A 20199-nucleotide genomic window follows, 5' to 3' on the forward strand; every position below is an offset into this window, starting at 1 on the left:
ACTACTCTATGCATAATGCTGTACAACATATCTCTAGAACTTTTTACATCTTGCAAAACTGAAACTCTATACCCATTCAACATCTCATTTCCACCTCCTCCCATTCCCTGGCAACCACCGTTCTACTTTCCGATCCTATGAGTTTGACTACTTTACATAACTCATTAAAGTGGAATCACAGAGTATTTGTCTTTTCGTGACTAGCATAACGTCCTTAAGATTCACCCTTCTTTCAGCATGTAACAGAATTTCCTTCTTTTTTAAAGCTGAGTAATATTCCATGTATATACTACACTTTTTTTATTCATTCGTCCATGGACAATTAGGTTGCTTCAACCTCTCGGCTATTATAAATAATGCTACAATGAACATGGGTACACAAATATTTTTCAGATCTTGCTTTCAATTATTTTGGATATATACACAGAAGATTGCTCAATCGTATGGTAATTTTATATGTGTGTACTTTATTGATGAATTATAATTTGAGTTGACTATAAATCAACTCAATAAAGTTGATTTGTTTTCAAAGGAACACAGTAGACATTGGTTTCTCTCCCTGAAACCAATATAGACTAACAACTTAACCTAAAGGTTCCCAAGTTTTCTTGATTCATGACACTCTTAGCTTCTCAGTAATTTTTTTATGGCGTTCTAGAGCAAAATAAATATTGAACACTTCTGTTTATTAGGTAGTTTGATCCAAATATAGCACAAGTTGAAAGAAAAATAACACATTTGTTTCATTCATTATTATATTAGCAAAATTACTTATTAATAGGGTGTCTATGCATCTTGAGCACTATACAAGTTCTCCAACTCTGGAATCAGATTTCATACCTCATCTTCATTTCTTCCTGTTTCACATTCATTTCCACATGGTATTGCTTTTTATCACAACAACTATTGAAAAATTAGCTCGTTTCCTGAAAATAAGACTTAACTGGACAGTCAACTCCAATGCATCTTTTGGAGCAAAAATTAATATAAAACCCAGTATTATATTATATTATATATTATATCATATCATATATCATATCATATCATACTGTATTATATAAGACCCGGTCTTATAGTAAAATAAGACCGGATCTTATATTAATTTTTGCTCCAAAAGAGACATTAGAGCTGATTATCCGGCTAGGTCTTATTTTCAGGGAAACACAGTATGACATCCTCAAAAGAAATGCAGCATGAACCAAAGTTGAAACTTAACCTAGTGCCCCACATATGACAAGTACACTGTGTTTTCCCCTTGAAGTTAATGTACCATTTGGACTCCTATGACTTCATGGTAGTGCCCCGGGTTACTTTGACATTCAGTTGGTAACTCAAGGTAAGTTGCCCTATGCATCACCCACCTTTAAATCAAGCTCAACTAACACAGGTTAAGCAGTGAACAGCAAGTAAAGTACCTTGTATCCCAAGCCCAACTGATAAATAGCAAAAATCTGAGCTGCGTTCAGAGCTTCACTAAAAAGGTAAACTGCAGTCATCTGACCACAGAATACTCTGTTAGCATCTGCTGTTTCTGATGAGCCCAGGAAACATTTGTCAAAGGTCTGTGAAAGAAAACAGATTTTATTAGAGAAAAAAAGAAAAAAATATCTCCTCCAGAAATGACAACCTATTTTTGGTATAAATGTTTTGTCCATTCTAAACTATAATCTGAATAGATTAAAATAATTCATTTAGCATGACATTTCATTCACTCTCATCTGGTGTAAAGATCAAGAAAGACATCACAGAAAAGGAAATAAGACATGTTTTCCATAGTACAATAAACAAAACTTAATGACAAAGTGAACATAGGAAAGGGAATCAGAGAAATCATTATGAAATCTGAAAGTTTATAATTGAGCAACACAAGAGCCAGATACAAGAGCAGACTTTGGAGCCAGGAGAAAAATCATGAGTTAAGTTTAGGACCCAAATGACTCTCTCTTCTCTGTGAGCTAATATGGATGGACTCTCTCTTCTCTGTCAGCTAATATGGATGGACTCTCTTTTCTCTGTGAGCTAATATGGATGAAGCTAATGTGGATGGAGAAGGAATTGTCAACAGGGTTTGTAAGTTTGGTGAGAAGTTAAAACTGTAAAGACAGGTTTTTGCAGGCATCAAGATATTGACAATGAGTGAAGTCATGGGAGTAGATTAAATCCCTCAAAAGGAATGTGTAAATCCAGAAAGGTAGGTCTATGTTTTTTCTTCTAATATAAAAAATATATGTATGTACTATTAACAACATCCAGGTTGCAAAGACCATATTTTAAAAATCCATGTGTACAACAAAGAGGGAAAGAAGCAAAGTTCTCCATATCTCTTTGAAAGTATCATTTTATACCTCGAAACCATCAGAATGTTGAAAACTATGTATGTATTAACATTAGGGAGTAGAAAAGTTGTTAACACTTGAGTTCTGAAGACAAACCACCTAGGTCAAATCAGGGATGCACAGATGCAGATCTCGCCAAGTTACTAAAATTTCTGTACTTCAGTCTCATCCGGGAAAATGGAGATTATAATGGTATTTATCTTGCAAGGTTGGGTCTTTTGGAAAATAAAGGTATTTATTACAATGTCTGGAATACAAGACGCACTCAATAAAGGAAGGAATAACAGGTTTAAAGTAATCCAATTATGAGAACAGCTTTTGAGCGCTCTGCCAATGGACTTGTGAACAGTATCTCGTTTAATTATCACGTTAAACTTCACTGATAGGTACTATTTTATACTCATATTTAGGTGGAGAAAACTTAGGTCTAATAGATCAGGTGAGGAGATGTAGTCAGTAAGTGACAGAGCCGATATTCAAACCTAAGTCTATCTGTTATAACAACCTGAGCTCTTAAGGTTAGCATTGCATGACATGTAAATACACATATCATAGGACATAAAAGGAGGAGTTAATGGTGAATGGGTCATACAGTTTGTATTCATTTTCCTGATCTGCATTTTTTAAGTTTTCTATTAAAAAATGTAATTAGAGGGGAATAAAGAACATTTGAATTTAATCCTAACCTATGGAACTCTTTTTGAATCCTAAAAACGTTATCATAGTAACCTATAGCAGCTATAGATAACTATACAAACTAATTATATACAAAATTGATAAATGTGCATCATGTAACTCAGTCATAAAAATGATCAGAACCCTGTAAGTAACGTTTACAATTTTAATTTGATTAACAGACCTATGACATACCCTTTCAAGATATACCTAATGTTATCAATAAATCCTTATCTCTACCCTATCCAGAATAATTTTATAACAAAGACTGAGTAATATCTTATGTGACATTAACACAGTTCTATTCTATGAATACATTAACGTACTAGCCAAACTATGATTACAAAACCCCACCACTGTGGTATTCTAAAATTTGTATTAAATGTAAGATATATTTTTATTATTTGAAAAGTTCATGATTTTAAAATAATTTTTTTCATTGTAACATTTTCAAACTACTTACATCACTGGTGTTGACAAACCATGTTATCTCTCCATAGGAAGCTAGCTCACCATTTACATAACATCGAAGCTCACTGTTTTTCCATCGGTTATAAATGTGCACTATAGTTACCATATACCACTAAATAAGCAAAAACAGTTTAAAGAGAGAGAGAGAGAGAGAGAGAGATAATGATCTTGTGGTTAGTAACTCAACTACACTGATAATAAGTAAAAATGAAATGATAAATTACAATTAAAAATGACTACCTTTATTAAATTCAATATTCAACCTCTGGAACAATATTTATTCAATGGATAAGAACTTAATCATGAAGTTATTTTCCATCCAATGTTTTATTACAAAATTTTTTTAATAAACCCCAAAAAACTATAAAGTTTAGTACAAACACCCTCTTTCCTGCCACCTAGATTCCATAACTGCCAATATTTTGTCATATTCGTTTTTTCTATTCACCCATCTCTCTATATATGTGCATATACTCATTTTGTTGATAAACCATTTATTAATCCCCAGATTTTAAAGTACCAAAGAAAACACATATTACTACGACTACTACTACTACTAAGAGTACTAAAATAATTGCCATTGATATTTTCCCCTTGTAGTTCCCTTGAACTCTCTAAACTAAATACCACTCTTTTTATTATCCAAATGACAGAGGTCAGCAATAATCCAGGGATTTATACTTCATTTTCTGAAGCATAGTATAAACAGAGTTTTGATTTACCACATATTATATCAATGACATTAAAATAAAGCATTCTGAAGGCTAGTATAGCTTGTTAATATAACTATAACTCAGTAAGATCACATACCTTTTGTGGCTTGAAATCAAATTTCACACAGTGCTGAAAGCCTTTTCCTTTTGACTTTATTGACGTTATAATCAAACAACCCCCAACAAAGTGAGCAGAGTAACCGAGACCTTTGCTGGTTCTGAAACTATAAAGAATAGATTTTCATTTTACTTCTAAATATTCTTTGCATTTTCAAAGTAAGAAAGTAACATTGAGGTATAGAACTACATACCAATACAAATATGGTTTATCCTTATCCACATTGATGTTATTTACAGGATCCATTCTAAGCCAGGTATGAAATGTAAAACCATTCTGGTATGGCCATTTGGCTATAGGAGGTAATGCAATAGCCTAAGGGAAAAAAACTCTGAGTTACTGACTCACATGAAAAACTTTATTACTGAAATCATGAAAATGAGATTCTATAATACTACGTATTATTCTGTCATGATTAAAATATCTATAAGTCTCTTTATCTGGAAGAGACTTTTAATAATTTCTAAATTTTCCAAAATACACAGTAATGATATTAATTTAAACAATAGAAACATTCCATGTGACCTTCTGGACACACTAATTTGTTCAATTTCTTACAATTAACGTATCAAAGAGATTCCAATTAAAAGAGAGAAATGGTGATATCAAATTGGAACTTTGTTGCTGAAATGTTAAAGTAATAGAATACAGAAAGATGACTAAGAAATGAAAGAAAACAGGTAAGGGAGGGACCAGCCCGGTGGCTCAGGCAGTTGGAGCTCCATGCTCCTAACTCCGAGGGCCTCCGGTTCGATTCCCAGATGGGCCAGTGGGCTCTCAACCACAAGGTTGCCGGTTCAACTCCTCAAGTCCTGCAATGGATGGTGGGCTCCATCCTCTGCAACTAAGACTGAACATGGCACCTTGAGCTGAGCTGCCGCTGAGCTCCCAGATGGCTCAGTTGGCTGGAGCATGGGATCTCAACCACAAGGTTGCCAGTTCAATTCCTGGAGTCCCACAAAGTATGGTGGGCTGCGCCCCCTGCAACTAGCAGGCAAGTGGACCTGGAGCTGAGCTGCGCCCTCCACAACTAAGACTGAAAGGACAACAACTTGAAACTGAACGGCACCCTCCACAACTAAGATTGAAATAACAACAACTTGACTTGGAAAAAAAAGTCCTGGAAGTACAAAAGTAAGGGAAAAGCTTGGAATATGATTTTTTAACAGCAAATATAAAGCCAAAGAGGACTAGTTCATAACACTTTTAAATTTTATTCAGAAGTCACTAAAAAATGACTTTACCACTTGATTTAAAATTTTATTTAAAAGATCATAGTAATGCAAAGGACCCAAGATAGCCAAAAATAATCTTGAAAAAGAAAAACAAAGTTTAAGGACTCATACTACCAAATACAAAACCTACAACACAAAGCTACTATAATGAAGACTGTATGGTATTGGCATAAGAATAGAGATACAGATCAATGGAACAGAACTGAAATCCCAGAAATAAACCTTATATTTGTGGTCAATTGATTTTCAAGAGTATCAAGACAAGTCAATGAGGAAAGAATAGTGTTTTCACCATTCAAATTCACTATTTCAAATGGGATAACTGGATATCTATTATACAAGCAAAGGATGAAGTTGACCATTTCCTTACATCATATACAAAAATTAACCCTAAACGGATCATAAATCTGAATGTAAATGCTAAAACTATGTATAATACTCTTACAAGAAAAAACAGGAGTAAGACTTCATGATACTGGGGTTAGGAAAATCCTTAATTATGCCACCAAAAGCAGAAACAACAACAAAATATATACATACATGAACTGAACTTTAAAATTTAAAACTTTTGTGCTTTAAAGGATACCATCAAGAAAGTGAAAAGACAAGGCAAAAGAATAAAAGGATTTGCAAATCACATATCTGATAAGGAACATGCTCCAAAATATATAAAGAACTCTTACAATTCAATAATAAAAAGACAAATGTAATTTTAAAGTGGACAGAATATCTGGAGACATGTCTCCAAAGACAGGCAAATTGCCAATAACAACATGAAAAGATGCTCAACATCATTAACTATTAAGGAAATGCAAATCAAAACCACAATGAGATACTACTTCTACCCACTATGATGGCTATAATAATTTTTTTAAAAGACATTAATAAGTGTCACAAACGTGGAGAAAATTGAAGCCCTCATAAATTGCTTCTGGGATAGTAAAATGATATAGCTGCTCTGGAAAACAAACAGGTTATCCATGGTTATACACGGACAATATAACCCCGCAATTCCACTCCTAGGTACACACACATAAGAGAAATGACGACATATGTACACACAAAAACTTGTACACAAAAACCCATTGCAACATTCCCAAAAAGTGGAATCAAAACTCAAATAACCATTAATTAATGAATGATTAAACAAAATGTGGTATATTCTTACATTAGAATATTCATACTAAAATGGAATGAAGCACTGACACATGCTACATGGATGGACCATGAAAAAACAGCATGCTAAATGAAAAAAACCAATCACAAAGGCCAGATATTGTATGATGATTCCAATTGTATGAATTGTCCAGAATAGACAAATCCATAGAGACAGAAAGTAAACCAGTGGTTTTCTAGGCCCGGGAGGTTGCGGGGAAATGGGAATGACTGTTAATGAATAGAAGGGAAAGGGGGGAGTTTGGGAGGTGATGAAATTGTTCCAAAATTGATGGAGATTATGGTAGCACAACTCTGTGAACACTAAACCATTCAACTGTACACTGTAAATGAGTGAATTGTATGCTATATGTCAATTATAGCTCAATAAAACAATTTTAAAAAGATCATACACAAGCTTTTGCTTTACTGTTATTATAACTTACATATGCATTTCTGTATATATATCATATACATACTTACTCGCATATTCTTTTATTTGTATAAGATATTCCATAAAATATGAAAAACATCATAGACAAATTTATGTAATAACACTACTGAGACTTCAAGAGGATGACTTAAAATGAAAGTTGTATTAAGAAAAGAAAAATAAAAGAATACATATTCAGAGTGTATATGTGTATATTTCACCAAGAAATGAGAGAAGATGCAAAAGCTTTCTAAAAATAATTAATCCATGATTAGTTTAATTTCCCTTTAAAAACTATGTTTATTCCTTTGTTGTTTCTTTGTTGCTTTCAGTTTTATATCCCACATAAGAGTGAAGTCATGTAGTTCTTGACTTTTTTTGTCTGACTTATTTTGCTCAGCATAATAATCTCAAGATCCATACATGTTGTCACAAAAGGCAGTATTTCATCTTTTCTTATGGCCAAGTAGTATTGCATTGTGGAACAAGACAAATAAATAAAAAAACTCATAGACAGAGGAAACAGTTTAGTGGTTACCAGAGGGCAAGGGGTAGGGGGTGGTAGAAGAGGGTAAAAGGAGATCAAATATATGGTGATGGAAAGAGAACTGACGCTAGGTGGTGAACACACAATGTGATATACAGATGATGTATTATAGAAATGTAACTTGAAACCTATATAATTTTACTAACCATGTCACCCAAAAAAAAATTCAATTCTTAAAAAATTAAAAAATAAGAAAGTATGTTTAAGGAAAGAAATGAATCATTGAATATATTTAAAACATCTATCTTCTGTAATTCCCAAAGTGTTTTACCTTTACAGCCCTACTTTCAAGATACATGCAAGTGGAATGGACACATTACAGTCTCAGAGAATTATAAATAATAAAATTATAATATGCATTCAAATAAGGTTAATCTCATGAGAATATTTTTTTATGTTAGAGACAAATGATAAGCTCAATTCCAACAGAGTCAAATTATTCTGGAAAGCTTCAAATCTAAAAAGCTTATGAAGGAAATACAAAGAAGAAAAAAAACAACATGAGCAATAAATCTTTCCAAAGAAAGCTGTGTACTGTGTGTAAAACATTCACTTATCAAAATCCTTTTAAAACACTCTTCTTTCTACAGGTATTACCTGGCTATATCGGATCTAACAAACAAACAAGGTATTATGAGAACCAAAGTAAAAAGTGAATAAAAGGTACGCTCAGAAAAAGGACAGGCTGGAATATCTTCAACAAAATGTTTGCTTCATAACAGGCAGACCAACTTAATAAAGAGAAGGTCAAAAAACTTCCATAAACACATTATATGTATCATATATGGTATATATGATCTATCATATGACATGTGATATATATGATATATATATATAAATATTATAATGTCCTCCCATAATATTTTGAAACACTACAGATGTTACTACCATACATAACTTTCTTACTTATAAACTGATCAACAGCTAACTGAATACTGAGCATACTGAGACTGATTAATATGGAAACTCACAAGTCAGGAAAAGTTGCCTAGAAAGTTTCAATAGTTACTCTTATTCTGTACACCAGGTGTAATAGAAACAGGAATAAGGAACTATGAGGCTAAATAAAGATGCGCAGAAAGATAAAAGTCAAAGTGTTACAACCAAATATCTGGAATGCAGAGATAAAGCCATAAAACAATATGACTATGTTCAAAAGAATTGGGTTCTCATTCTACTGCTGCCCCAAAATGTGAGTTGGCAGCTTTTGTAACTTCTTTGTGCCTCTATTTCTTCACCTCTAAAACTGTTAGGAAAAAGTAACATGCACAATTGCTGTAAGGAGTAAGGTGGTGCAAAGTTTCCACCTAACACAGAACCTGTCAAGGCTGTTGACAGGGCTGTTCTTTGAGAAAGCAAAGGAAAAAAGAACTCCAAGTGATTTCGCTATTAAGATTTACTTACTGCAGCACTCTTTCCTGGAAAGTTGAAAAAGGCATCAGGACCATACTTCTGAGGCACATGCTTTAACACAGAAAGCAACTTCCCAGCATGTGGAGGCTATAAAAGTAACCAACAATTCATTAACTGTATTATTCACAATAAGACAAAAACACCTATTTTTAATATAGTCATACCAAGAATAACCAAATAATGCTCTAAACTAAAAAGCATATAAAAAAAATATAAAACAAACCAAAGAAAGGTGATTTTCAACTTTCTTAAAGAACTAAGCAACATACTCTATGCCATTTTTTTGTAATACTGTAAGACATATGAGGTGTTTGGTAAATATGAGCCAATATCGTCTGACACTTGAAACTCTTCACACTGCAGCAAAAATGATCTTTTAAAAAATAAGTAAATAAAATTAGAAAGTAAATCAACCAACCACCCATCCCCTCTTTAAAACACTTTTTAATTTCACAAATAAATAATGCTTACTGTGTTTTACCTTTAAGGATACTTTAAAAACAATAAAATATTTTAACTTTAAAACCACACTAGGGACTATTATGATCCCATTTTGTAAAGGAGGAATTTGAGGCAGAGGAACATGTCCAAGGTGACACAGGTAGTAAGTGGCCAGGATGGGCTCAGAACTCAGTCTGACTCCAGAGCATGCATTTAATCACTACACTTTCACCTTTATATTATTCTATCTGTCCTGTAGCTTCCTATTGCCCTTAAAATAAAGATCAAACCTCCTAACATGGCTTACAAGACACTTTATCTACCTGTTAGCCTCTTTTGCATCTCAATCTCCCCTTCTCTCTGTACTGCATCAACAATGCCTTCTCTGTAGTCTTCCCACAACAGAGCCTGAACACAAGCTATTCCCTTGTGTTTAAAATGTTCTAGCTAGTCCTACTTCCCTCCCCTCTTAACAAATCTTACCCATCTTTTAGAGCTCATCTTAATGGTCACTTCCTCAGGGCAGTCTTTCCTGACCTCTGAGACTGGATCAAATCTCCCTATCAAATTTCATTCTACAATATATCTCTACTATTATAGCATGTATAAAAGTTGTAACATTACATTTATTTGATTAATGCCTTTTTAACCCACAACCTCCTGTAATGCGTTAAACAACCAACAGCTAAAATAAAGAAGCTCATTTACATTTACAAGGAAAAGGTAAAGGACAATCAGATATATATTATCATTTTAATCAGTTTACATGCAAATAAGGTAAAGTATAGTACATTCCTCTGTGTTAAAAGTTAAAAATTCCAAACAGTGTCAAACTGCAAGTGAAATCACTTCCCTTCATCTTAGTAGGAACTGTTCTAAGTTGTTACTGTCTAAAAGACTTCGGCAATTTTTTACCTAAACATTAAGTGGAAATCTCCACTCTTATGTGATCAAGAAATTTTCAATTAGCCACACTGCTTATTATAAAAGTGTAATAACGAGTAACTATAATCACATTTTTAAAATAAATTCCAAAATAAAATAAAAAATAACTGCTGTCAAAAATAAAAATATAGTATTGTAACATTTCCACCCAGAGAAATCACTCCTCTAAATTTCCTTTTCTATAAACCATTCAACAATAAAAAAAGACAGTAGGATAAGCACTTTCCCTCCACATTCACTGCTGAGGGAATGCATACTAGGAAAGCCTTTCAGAAAATATTTAGTCATGTTTCAGAATCTTTAAAAAAGTTCCTGCCCGTTGATACACTATTTCCACACGTAAAAACCGCTGCTGTAACAATCATCAGAAAGGCAGAGGTTTAGATATAGGGATTTTTCACTGCGCTGATGTGATAGCAAAAGCTACATAAATGCAATGTCTGAGCAAGGCTGTTTCATTGAGAGTTCATTATTTGTTCCCTTTATTTCCTATCCTAATCCCATAAGCAACTACATTAACGTGTTTAATCTTTTTATATGTGTTCCTTCAAAAATGTGTTTTTGTGTGATTGTACTTATTTAAACAATGTGAGGTTAGATACATCATTTTTTCTTACTTTCTTCCCACTTTTTCCACGTATTCATCTTACTCACTGCATTGACTCTAACTGCTATGTAACAATCAATTCTATGCATTCAATCCATATTACCTACATACTCTCCTAACACTAATCACCCATGTTAACAATTCAATGCTGTCACAAATATGCTTCAGTGAACATCCTCGTGTATTTCCTTACAGAATCATGTGAGAATTTCTTGAAATATGCAGTCAGGAGCTAATTATTAAGTCACTGAATATCGATATAATTTATGTGACTAAGTAGTGCTAGATTACTCTCGAGGTTGGCTCAACTGGTGTTCATTCCAACCAACAAGACACAGATTTAAAAATATCCTACCCCCAATTATCCAACTTTATAATCCTTGATATTAATCAATGTAACGTGACATACCAATATCGTTTTAATTTGAACGTCTCTAATTATTAGTGATTTTATGTTTATTTGATTGTGGGAATTTCTATCTCTGTAAACAATGATCTGGTCATATCCTTTGCTGTTTTCCTACAGTTGTCTATATTCACCAATAACAAAAATGTATTAACTATATATTCAGAATAAACAGATTATTTGAATATAATTCAAAACCAAAATCAAAGTAGTATACACATCCTCTTCTGGACACGACACAGTAATAGACCTAGACTTACCCACTCTATAAAACTGGACAAAATGTATGAACCAAAACTGTTTTCAGACATGAAAAAAAGGTAGCTCAAGACTGTGATCCTTCAGAAAGGAAATAAAATCAGCCATGAGATTACCCAGACTTTCTACGTGGAGTCATTTCTTTATCACTGCACACAGACAGGGAAACTAAATACAACTTCAAAGTCTCATTGAGCTGACGAGGTAAAAACTGGAATATGGGAGTCTGAGATAGTTAGAAGGTGCAGGACAGAGTACTACAGAGGAAAGAGCTGTGCAGACAAGAAGCTGTGCAATGACTCTTAGGCTTAATACCAAACTGTTCACTTCTACTTTAAAACTCAACAAGGTGGGCCAAGGTATTAATGGCTATAAGTCAAAGAATTCCCAGAGCTAATATAGAGCCAGGAATTACTTAAGACCCTACCAAGCACTGTGGCAAGACCAGTCTATATTATCTTTAAACCCATGTCTGAGACTTAGGGTCACTCATATAGAGATCCTAGAAAAGTCAGGCGTGAATAAGGCTGAACTAGCTCTAGAGTATCAGCCAAACTAGACCTGACCCCCCCCCAAAAAAAAACTTTAAAACTAGCCTGAAAAGATAATGGTAATCCATAAGTAACTTATCTGCCTGCAAAACCAGTCTAACAATCTTAAAAGGACTATGACAAAATCCATCACTAAACAAGGAATAACTCTTTATATCTAACATCACTATGTCTAAAATCACTAGCATAAGAAGCAGGAAAATGTGACCTATAAGCGGAAGCAAAATCAGTGGGTGAAAAACTGATCTAGAAAATAACAGAGATGGTAGAATTAATAAACAAGAACATTAAAAGCAACTATTAAAATATGCTAACTATTCCCAAAGATTTAAAAGAGAACATGAACATAATGAGGTAAAATGGAAGTTATTTAAAAAAAAATTAACAGAAATGAAGTATATCTGAAATTTACAGAAATAAAAAAATCTGAAATTTTTAATGGATGAATGAAATTAACACATTGCAGAAGAAAAGATAAGTTATCGTAAAAAGTATAGAAAGAAAGCAGTCTAAAATGAAGCACGAAGAGAAAAGATTGGGAAGAAAGGTGAACAGATCTCAGTGGCTGTGGGACACTATCAAGTGGACTAACGTGCATGTAACTGGAGTCCCTAGGAGGGAAGAAGGGACCAAAAAAAATGATACTTGAAGAAACAATGGCCAAAATGTTTCCAAATTTTATTAAAATTATATTACAAACCCACGGATTCAAGAACTCTAAAAAGGATAAACACGAGGAAAACCATACCAAGAAACATAAAATTGCTGAAAATCAGAGATAAAATCTTAAAAGCAGCCAGAGGACTAGAGTTTGATTACAAACAAGCTAAAGAGCCTAATCATTTTAACACGGTTTATTAGAGTGTATAATTGCAGAGCACAAATTTAAGTATGCTTATACATAGTTAAATTAAGGATCAGCTGGCTGAGCAGTTGCTAAGGGCAATGATTTCTAAAGGACACTAAAAGAAGCCTAGATATAAAAACAATAGAGAAAATATCCACTAGTATTCCTCTAGGGAGTAAGCAGCTACGTGGCAGAAAGAAATAGTTTGATAAAGCAACTGGAGTTCAAAATAAGTTAACCACCACTGCCATCCATGCAAAGGACCACTAAGTTTCATGTGCGGAGGGTGGATCCAATTACCTGCAGAGCTTTCATTCACTGAGAAGGTTGCTGACATTTAAGGGCCACAGGTAAACTACTCAGATCAAGAGAAAGAGAAGCTAGGTGCTGCTACATAAGACTTTTATTTTTCTGGCCTTACCCTTTTCCTCAAAAAATGTTGAATGTATACTGAAGAATAATAACTTGAATAAAGACCGAAGTACCTGGAACACCCAATTCTCTTAGTCCACCCCTGTGTCGGATTACGGCAAAAGTATCTGTATAGATCTAAATGTATTTTAGTTCATCTCTTCCCCTCATTTGACATTTGATGCCTCTGTATACTTTCATATACCAAAGAGTATTTAGGATTTTTTTACCCATTGTCCTTTATCTCCTTGAAGTTTACTGAAGAATAGCTTTAGTTCTCGAACTGTCAAATTATAGCTAGCCAGCACTCCCAACATGTCAACTAAAAGATCTGGAAACAAAGAAAACAATAAAATAATTAAGCTACTTAGACTTCTTATAGGATTAAAATATACTGTGCTTTCTTAAGAGTTTGGACACTAAAGTTCCAGGTATAATACCTGTTAGATGCTCAAATACTTCTTAAATAAATATTACTAAATAAGAAATATACAGTAGTTAGGAATTATACTTTATTTCTTCACATTCATTGTGCTATAGAAAAAAGTCATACCTGCTATCATGTTGTCAACTTTTTCAACTTTCCCAAGCACTTTTTCAACCAGGCCTACTTCAGTGCAGACTTGAAGATTTCGGATGCTTTTCTTCAGAATGGCTGTAAACATGCTCCAGACTTCCGCTTGGCAAGTAATGTCACATTTTTCTAGGAGGTCCACCATGCAGATGATACTCTCACCTTCTTGGATAATGAAATTCATCTCCAAATCAAACTGCCCTCCTACCAACTTCCAAAAGAAAAAAATAAAATAAAATACAAGCATTAGCAATTCTTCAATACAACTAGAGCACGCTCCTAAGCTTTAGATTGTCAATAACTACCCATACACTTTCTTCCCTACCCCCTATAACATTAAAAGAGCCTTAAAAAGAAAAAAACTCTAAAAATCTCAAATCTTTAAAATAGCACAAAGTCAAGCAAGATTTAGAATACAAAAATGGAAATATTTTTTAACAAAAATAAATATAAAATGTCTTAGGTAAATCCCTACCTGCTGTCCTGATACCAATAAAGATCTAACTTAGCTCTATAGTTGCTTCTAATTCAATATTTCATTTATGAATTATGAACTCTGTGAACTACTCGCAGCAACCTAAAGGGCCTTTGCTACCTTTGTAAGGTACGGGTTCACAGCAAAACCGAAAAGCTGAAAACGACTCAGAGCGGACACAAAACTTGGAGTTTATATTTGTCAAATTCCTGGTTTATTATACCTATCCATTTTGATCCCTCTCCTTACCTGTCAATAATCAGGACAGCTTAAACATAATTAGTCACACGCCCAAAGTAAGTAGTCAAGAAAATGCATGTCATTGATATGACTAACCCCACTTTGCCACCTCACCCATAGCATCTTTTCCATTTTAACAAATTCCAGTTGTTTAAATGAATTAAAATACTTTCACAATTACCTTTGCAGAGCTATCCTCTAAAACTAGTATTTAAAAAGATCACCTACACTTGTGTCTTTCTGAACACTTCTTGGTTTTTCATTATGCATTCCTAAACCCAAACGTTAGGCAAGAATTAGGAGTGAACTTTACAAAACAAAATCCAACAGCACATAAAATAACAGACATAACCAAATAGAGTTTACTCCAGAAAAACAAGGAAGGTTCACAATTAGAAAATCAATTAAAACTCCCTGCAGCCAGGGATGAATGTATGTCCCAGGTTCTGCCAAAGACATATACTGGCATGAGAAAGAAAAAATGGAAAAATGAACATGAGGTGGTATGCGCATGTAGGCAGGTTACGGATTCCTGGCATGCACAGTGGGAAAGGCCATCAGTTCATCTAGGAAAGCTCTGGCAGAGGTTTCAGTGTACAAGTCTTTCATCATCAATAACAAGCAACATAAGAAAATGACAGCTGGATTTCTGCTAAAAGAGTCCCGTGGTGTGATTGGGCCAATTCACCCAGCTACATGGTCCTGGCTATGCTTAGTTCCCTAGTCACACAAAAATTTTGTGAGCTACATAAAAACTCTAATATAAACTTTTTTTTTGGGGGGGGGGTGGGAGCGAATATTATTTGCTTGTTTCATCTTTTTTAATTCTTAAATAATTTCAAAGGTTACAAAGTTGCAAAATAGTATACACGAGGTCTGACAATTAGGTTGGGGTGAACTTGTTGCAATTATGTTGCTAACCCCTTTTTGCTATCTGAGAGCTTATGCATTACGAATCTGTACCAACTGGACAAACAGTTAAGCAATTTTATTATTTGGAAGTGCTGAAAAGGCTGTGTGAAAAAGTTAGACGACCTGAACTTCTTGCCAACAATTCACGGCTCTTGCATCACGACAATGCACCAGCTAACACGACACTGTCTGTGAGGGAGCTTTTAGCCAGTAAACAAATAACTGTATTGGAACACCCTCCCTGCTCACCTGATCTAGCCCCCAGTGATTTCTTTCTTTACCCGAAGATAAAGAAAATATGGAAAGGAAGACGTTTTGATGACATTCAGGACATCAAGGGTAATATCGACAGCTCTGATGGCCATTCCAGAAAAAGAGTTCCAAAACTGCTTTGAAAGATGGCATCGGTGCATAGCTTCCCAAGGGGAGTACTTCGATGGTGACCGTAGTGATATTCAGCAATGAGGGATATAGCACTTTTTCTAGGATGACTTCACAAACTTAACTGTCCAACCTCGTAGACCTCCTGTATGCCCTTTACCCAGCTTCCCCAATGTAAATATATTACATAAACATAGTACAATCATTAAAACCAGGAAATTAACATTGATACAACAGCATTAAAAAATCTACAGATATTACACAAATGCTGCCACTTGTCACGCTAGCATCCATTTTCCGATCCAGGATGAGTATCCCTTAGTCTTCTCCAAACGCAGACAGCTGCACAGGCATTCTTTGACTTTCATAATGGTGACACTATGAAGGAATATTTGCCAGCCATTTTATAAACTGTCTTCCAAACTCAATGTTTCCTTCATGTTTAGATTCATGTTTACGCATTTTTGGTAAAAAAAAAAAAAAAATACCACAGAAGTGATGTATATGCTTCTCAGTGTATCACTTCAGATGGTACCTCATACCAATATTTCTCACAATTGGGGACATTAGCTGTGATCAACATGTTTAAGGTGGTATCTGTCAGAATTTTTCCATTTTAAAGTTACTATACTTTTAAATTTTTTAAGCATCTTGTGGAGAATACTTTGAGACTATACAAATATCTTATTTCTCATCACACTTTTAAGAATCCATTGATGGATCTTACCTGCAATGGTTATTACTGTGGCATTGCTAAATGTGGTTTTATATTTCCATCGTATTTTTTTCTACAGTTATTAATGGGAAAAGACTTTCTTTGATAATAAAATACAGCAATCACACCTGAAAAAACAGCATCATGCTCAAATAGGAAAATCTGAATGATTCTCATGAAAGTTAGCAACAAGACTAGGATGCATTATCATCACGATCATTTGATATTATTCTGGAGATACACAAGTCACATTTAGTCAAAAGGCAGCAATGTGTATAAACATCAGAGTACAGGGATTTAAATTACAATTATTTTCACATGATATGATAAATATCTGGAAAAACAAAGAACTTGAGTGGAAAAATTACCATAAATGGGAAAGGTATTTGGTAATGATCTACTGACCCAGTTAACAATATGAATCAATCTCAAAAGAATTATGTTAAATAAAAGAAGCCAAACACAAATGACTACCTTAACCACTAGGAATTTATTCTGTAGATATATTTAGGTAAGATGTTAAATAGAAGAACTTCATTTTAGTCTTCTTTTGAATAGAAAAATAGAAGAAACAATCCCCCAAAGAAAACATAAGATGATGGTTAGCAAAGTTGTGTGTAACTATATAATGGAATATTACGCAACCATTGAAAAGAATGAGGCAGGTCCCTCTGACATGAAAAGATCTCTAAAATACACTGTTTAAGTGAGAAGATCAAAGTGGAAAAAAGTGTGAAAAGTAGGCGACAATTTGAGTGTAAAACATACATATAGACATATACTTAAGAATGATAACACAAGAAACCTAATAGTGATTGCCTCTGAGCATTTGGGGAAAGAGAGCAAACAGAGAGATTTTAGTATATTACACCTTGGGACATCCTCCAAACAGATCTAAATAGATCAAAAACCTAGTGGCAACTAACTTAAAAGACCTTACCTTCACCTTAATACAACTTACATCAACCTTTCATTTTGATCTGTGTTTATTACCATCAGTAACCACCCTTCCAAGAAGCTATAGCATTAATTTTTGTAAGTAATTTCCAAAAAACCCAACTATTTCACCAGCTTTTAAACTGAGTTTACACTGTGAAAGCAGTACCCAGACAGCTGTTTAAAATACTCAATTGCTGTAAATATAAAATATGCCTTTCAAGGAGAAAATTGATGGCAGAAATTGGTACCTACAGATGTGTGGCATATTTGATATACTATATGTATGCGTATCTATTATACCTAAAAAGCATGCACAGGGTCTACAATGTGTCATGTTAACCCTTTCTAATAGTTATTTGAAACTGATCAACCTTCAAAACACAAATTTGCTTCCAATGACAGGGATCATAATCTAAGTCCCGGCATTGGCTAGTTATTATCTGAGCTGTAGTAATGGCTCTGTACTACAAAATGTAATCTTCCCAAATGTCACGGTAAGTTATGAATATCTGAGAAGCCTAATGCACTTTTACTACCCATGAAATGTGAAAATGTAATCTTATTACCTTTTTTATGGTTGTATTTTTTTTTTTTAATAATGTAGCCTGGAAACTGATGAATAGTCTTTTTCTGCACTTTAGCATGATTTGGTCTCCTTTGCTACACAGAACATTTTTCAAAACTCTCCATTACAACATGTTTTAGTCTTGGCCTGAACTTCATAAACAATTTTTATAGCAACCTTCAGGGTGGCATAGCATGCTTCCTACAGGTTATAGTTTAATGTGCAGGTTTATGGAAATCTTAAAGATTATTTAAGAATCCAAATAAACCTTCACAAGTTTCACATTAGAACTTTAATTGGGCATGATGATCATTTCCTTTTCAATGATTATATTAATAAAGTACACTGAAATTAGTAATTAAACCTAAGTCACTTGTATTTTCAGAAAACCAAAATACACATATAGACCAAAAATAATTTCTCTTCAAAAGATTTATGAAACTGGAAGTGCTGGAATATACAGCAAGTCCTAATACTTCAAACCGAAGCTATGTGTTCCCTGGAAACTTGCTAAATTTTTCCTCAAAGATGTGACAGGAATAAGGTATAACAGAAAAACTGCAGAGTACAATCACATCTTATGATTCTAACTAGATATTTTCTATTTCTTGTGATAAATCACTTTTTTCTCTGGACTTGTTCATTCATTTCTAAAATGAAGAGCAAGCTTCTTTTATTTATGTGCATCCGTCATAAATGTATTTACTTTTTGTAAGTGCCAATCTCAAGGTATCCAATTTATCCCTATGAATCCACTCCTGAGTGAATGTGACCCTATACTCATACATGTTTACACTCACTAGAAACTTATTAATAGAGAGAAGCTGAGGTAAAATTACAATGCTGTGGCATGGAGTATAATGTCTCCTAATTTACATTTTCTTCTTCTTCCACAATAGTTTCTAATTTGGTACATGGGGTCCAGGCAAAAGATTTCACTTGCCAGCTTTCACTGAAGTCAACAACCACGTGACCAAGTTCTGACCAAGGAGGACAGCAGTATGTCCAACTTCTAGGTATAACTCTTAAAAAAGGAAGGTAGCATAACTTCTCTTTGCAACTTTCCTTCTTCCTCTTACATAAGGTGCTGAAATAATGGCAAGAATTAAAGTAGCCATCTTAGAATCTATGCTGTAACTTTCATATTGAAGATAATGGCGCAGAAAGATCTATGGATCCTGTCAATTACAGAACTGTCTCGGTAACCCTGGACCATTTAACTGCCCAGATTTTCACCTGAAGGAACAATACACTGCCACCTTAAGATGCGGTTATTTGGGGCCTCTCTATTGTATCAGCTTAAAGCCTATATCCTAATATATATGCTAACGCTATTCATTGTATTTTCCCAGAAAATGAAAAATATGAATTAATAACTATCGCAAGTGACACACCCCCATTACCATCTCTTACACTATAGCAGGTGTTAACTCATCAACAGTGTGTCTATTTTGAACTACTTTTAAAAGATGGAGGTGAGCCCTGATCAACTTAGAAATAGCTCAATCCTGAACTTTACACAATTGAATTTTTAGACACCATATGTCATAATATAACACTTTCATTTTATATAAATAAAATACAGAATAGTAAGAGATTATATGTTATAATCTAATTAGTGTGCAAGCCTCTGATTCAGCTCATTCCTAACATTAAAGAAAATGCAGTAAGACTTTACCTCAGCCAGTTACTAGCAGAGCAGAAAGTTCAGTATGTCAGTAGCAACATAACCATCAGCCTTTACATCAACCCTTTACTGAGAGAGTTAGCCAAAATAATATCTTACTCCTCAATCAACATCCACTGGAAGAGAGGCTATTTAGGCTTATAGATGTG

General features: G+C 34.0%; 1 protein-coding gene across 3 annotated transcripts in view; it reads right to left on the reverse strand.

Annotated features, from left to right (window-relative positions):
* LRBA (LPS responsive beige-like anchor protein) overlaps positions 1–20199 on the reverse strand; it is a 570825-nt gene that overhangs the window by 496224 nt on the left and 54402 nt on the right. For all 3 annotated transcript variants that reach the window (XM_081075612.1, XM_081075611.1, XM_081075613.1), the window contains exons 3-9: positions 14116–14347; positions 13793–13893; positions 9088–9183; positions 4507–4628; positions 4293–4419; positions 3475–3594; positions 1416–1562 (exon numbers count right to left, since the gene is read on the reverse strand). In XM_081075612.1, coding sequence (XP_080931738.1) covers positions 1416–1562; positions 3475–3594; positions 4293–4419; positions 4507–4628; positions 9088–9183; positions 13793–13893; positions 14116–14347 — 945 coding nt within the window. The remainder of the gene's footprint in view (positions 1–1415; positions 1563–3474; positions 3595–4292; positions 4420–4506; positions 4629–9087; positions 9184–13792; positions 13894–14115; positions 14348–20199) is intronic.

This window comes from Rhinolophus hipposideros, assembly GCF_964194185.1.
Source record: "Rhinolophus hipposideros genome assembly, chromosome: 16".
NCBI classification, from domain to species: Eukaryota; Metazoa; Chordata; class Mammalia; order Chiroptera; family Rhinolophidae; genus Rhinolophus; species Rhinolophus hipposideros.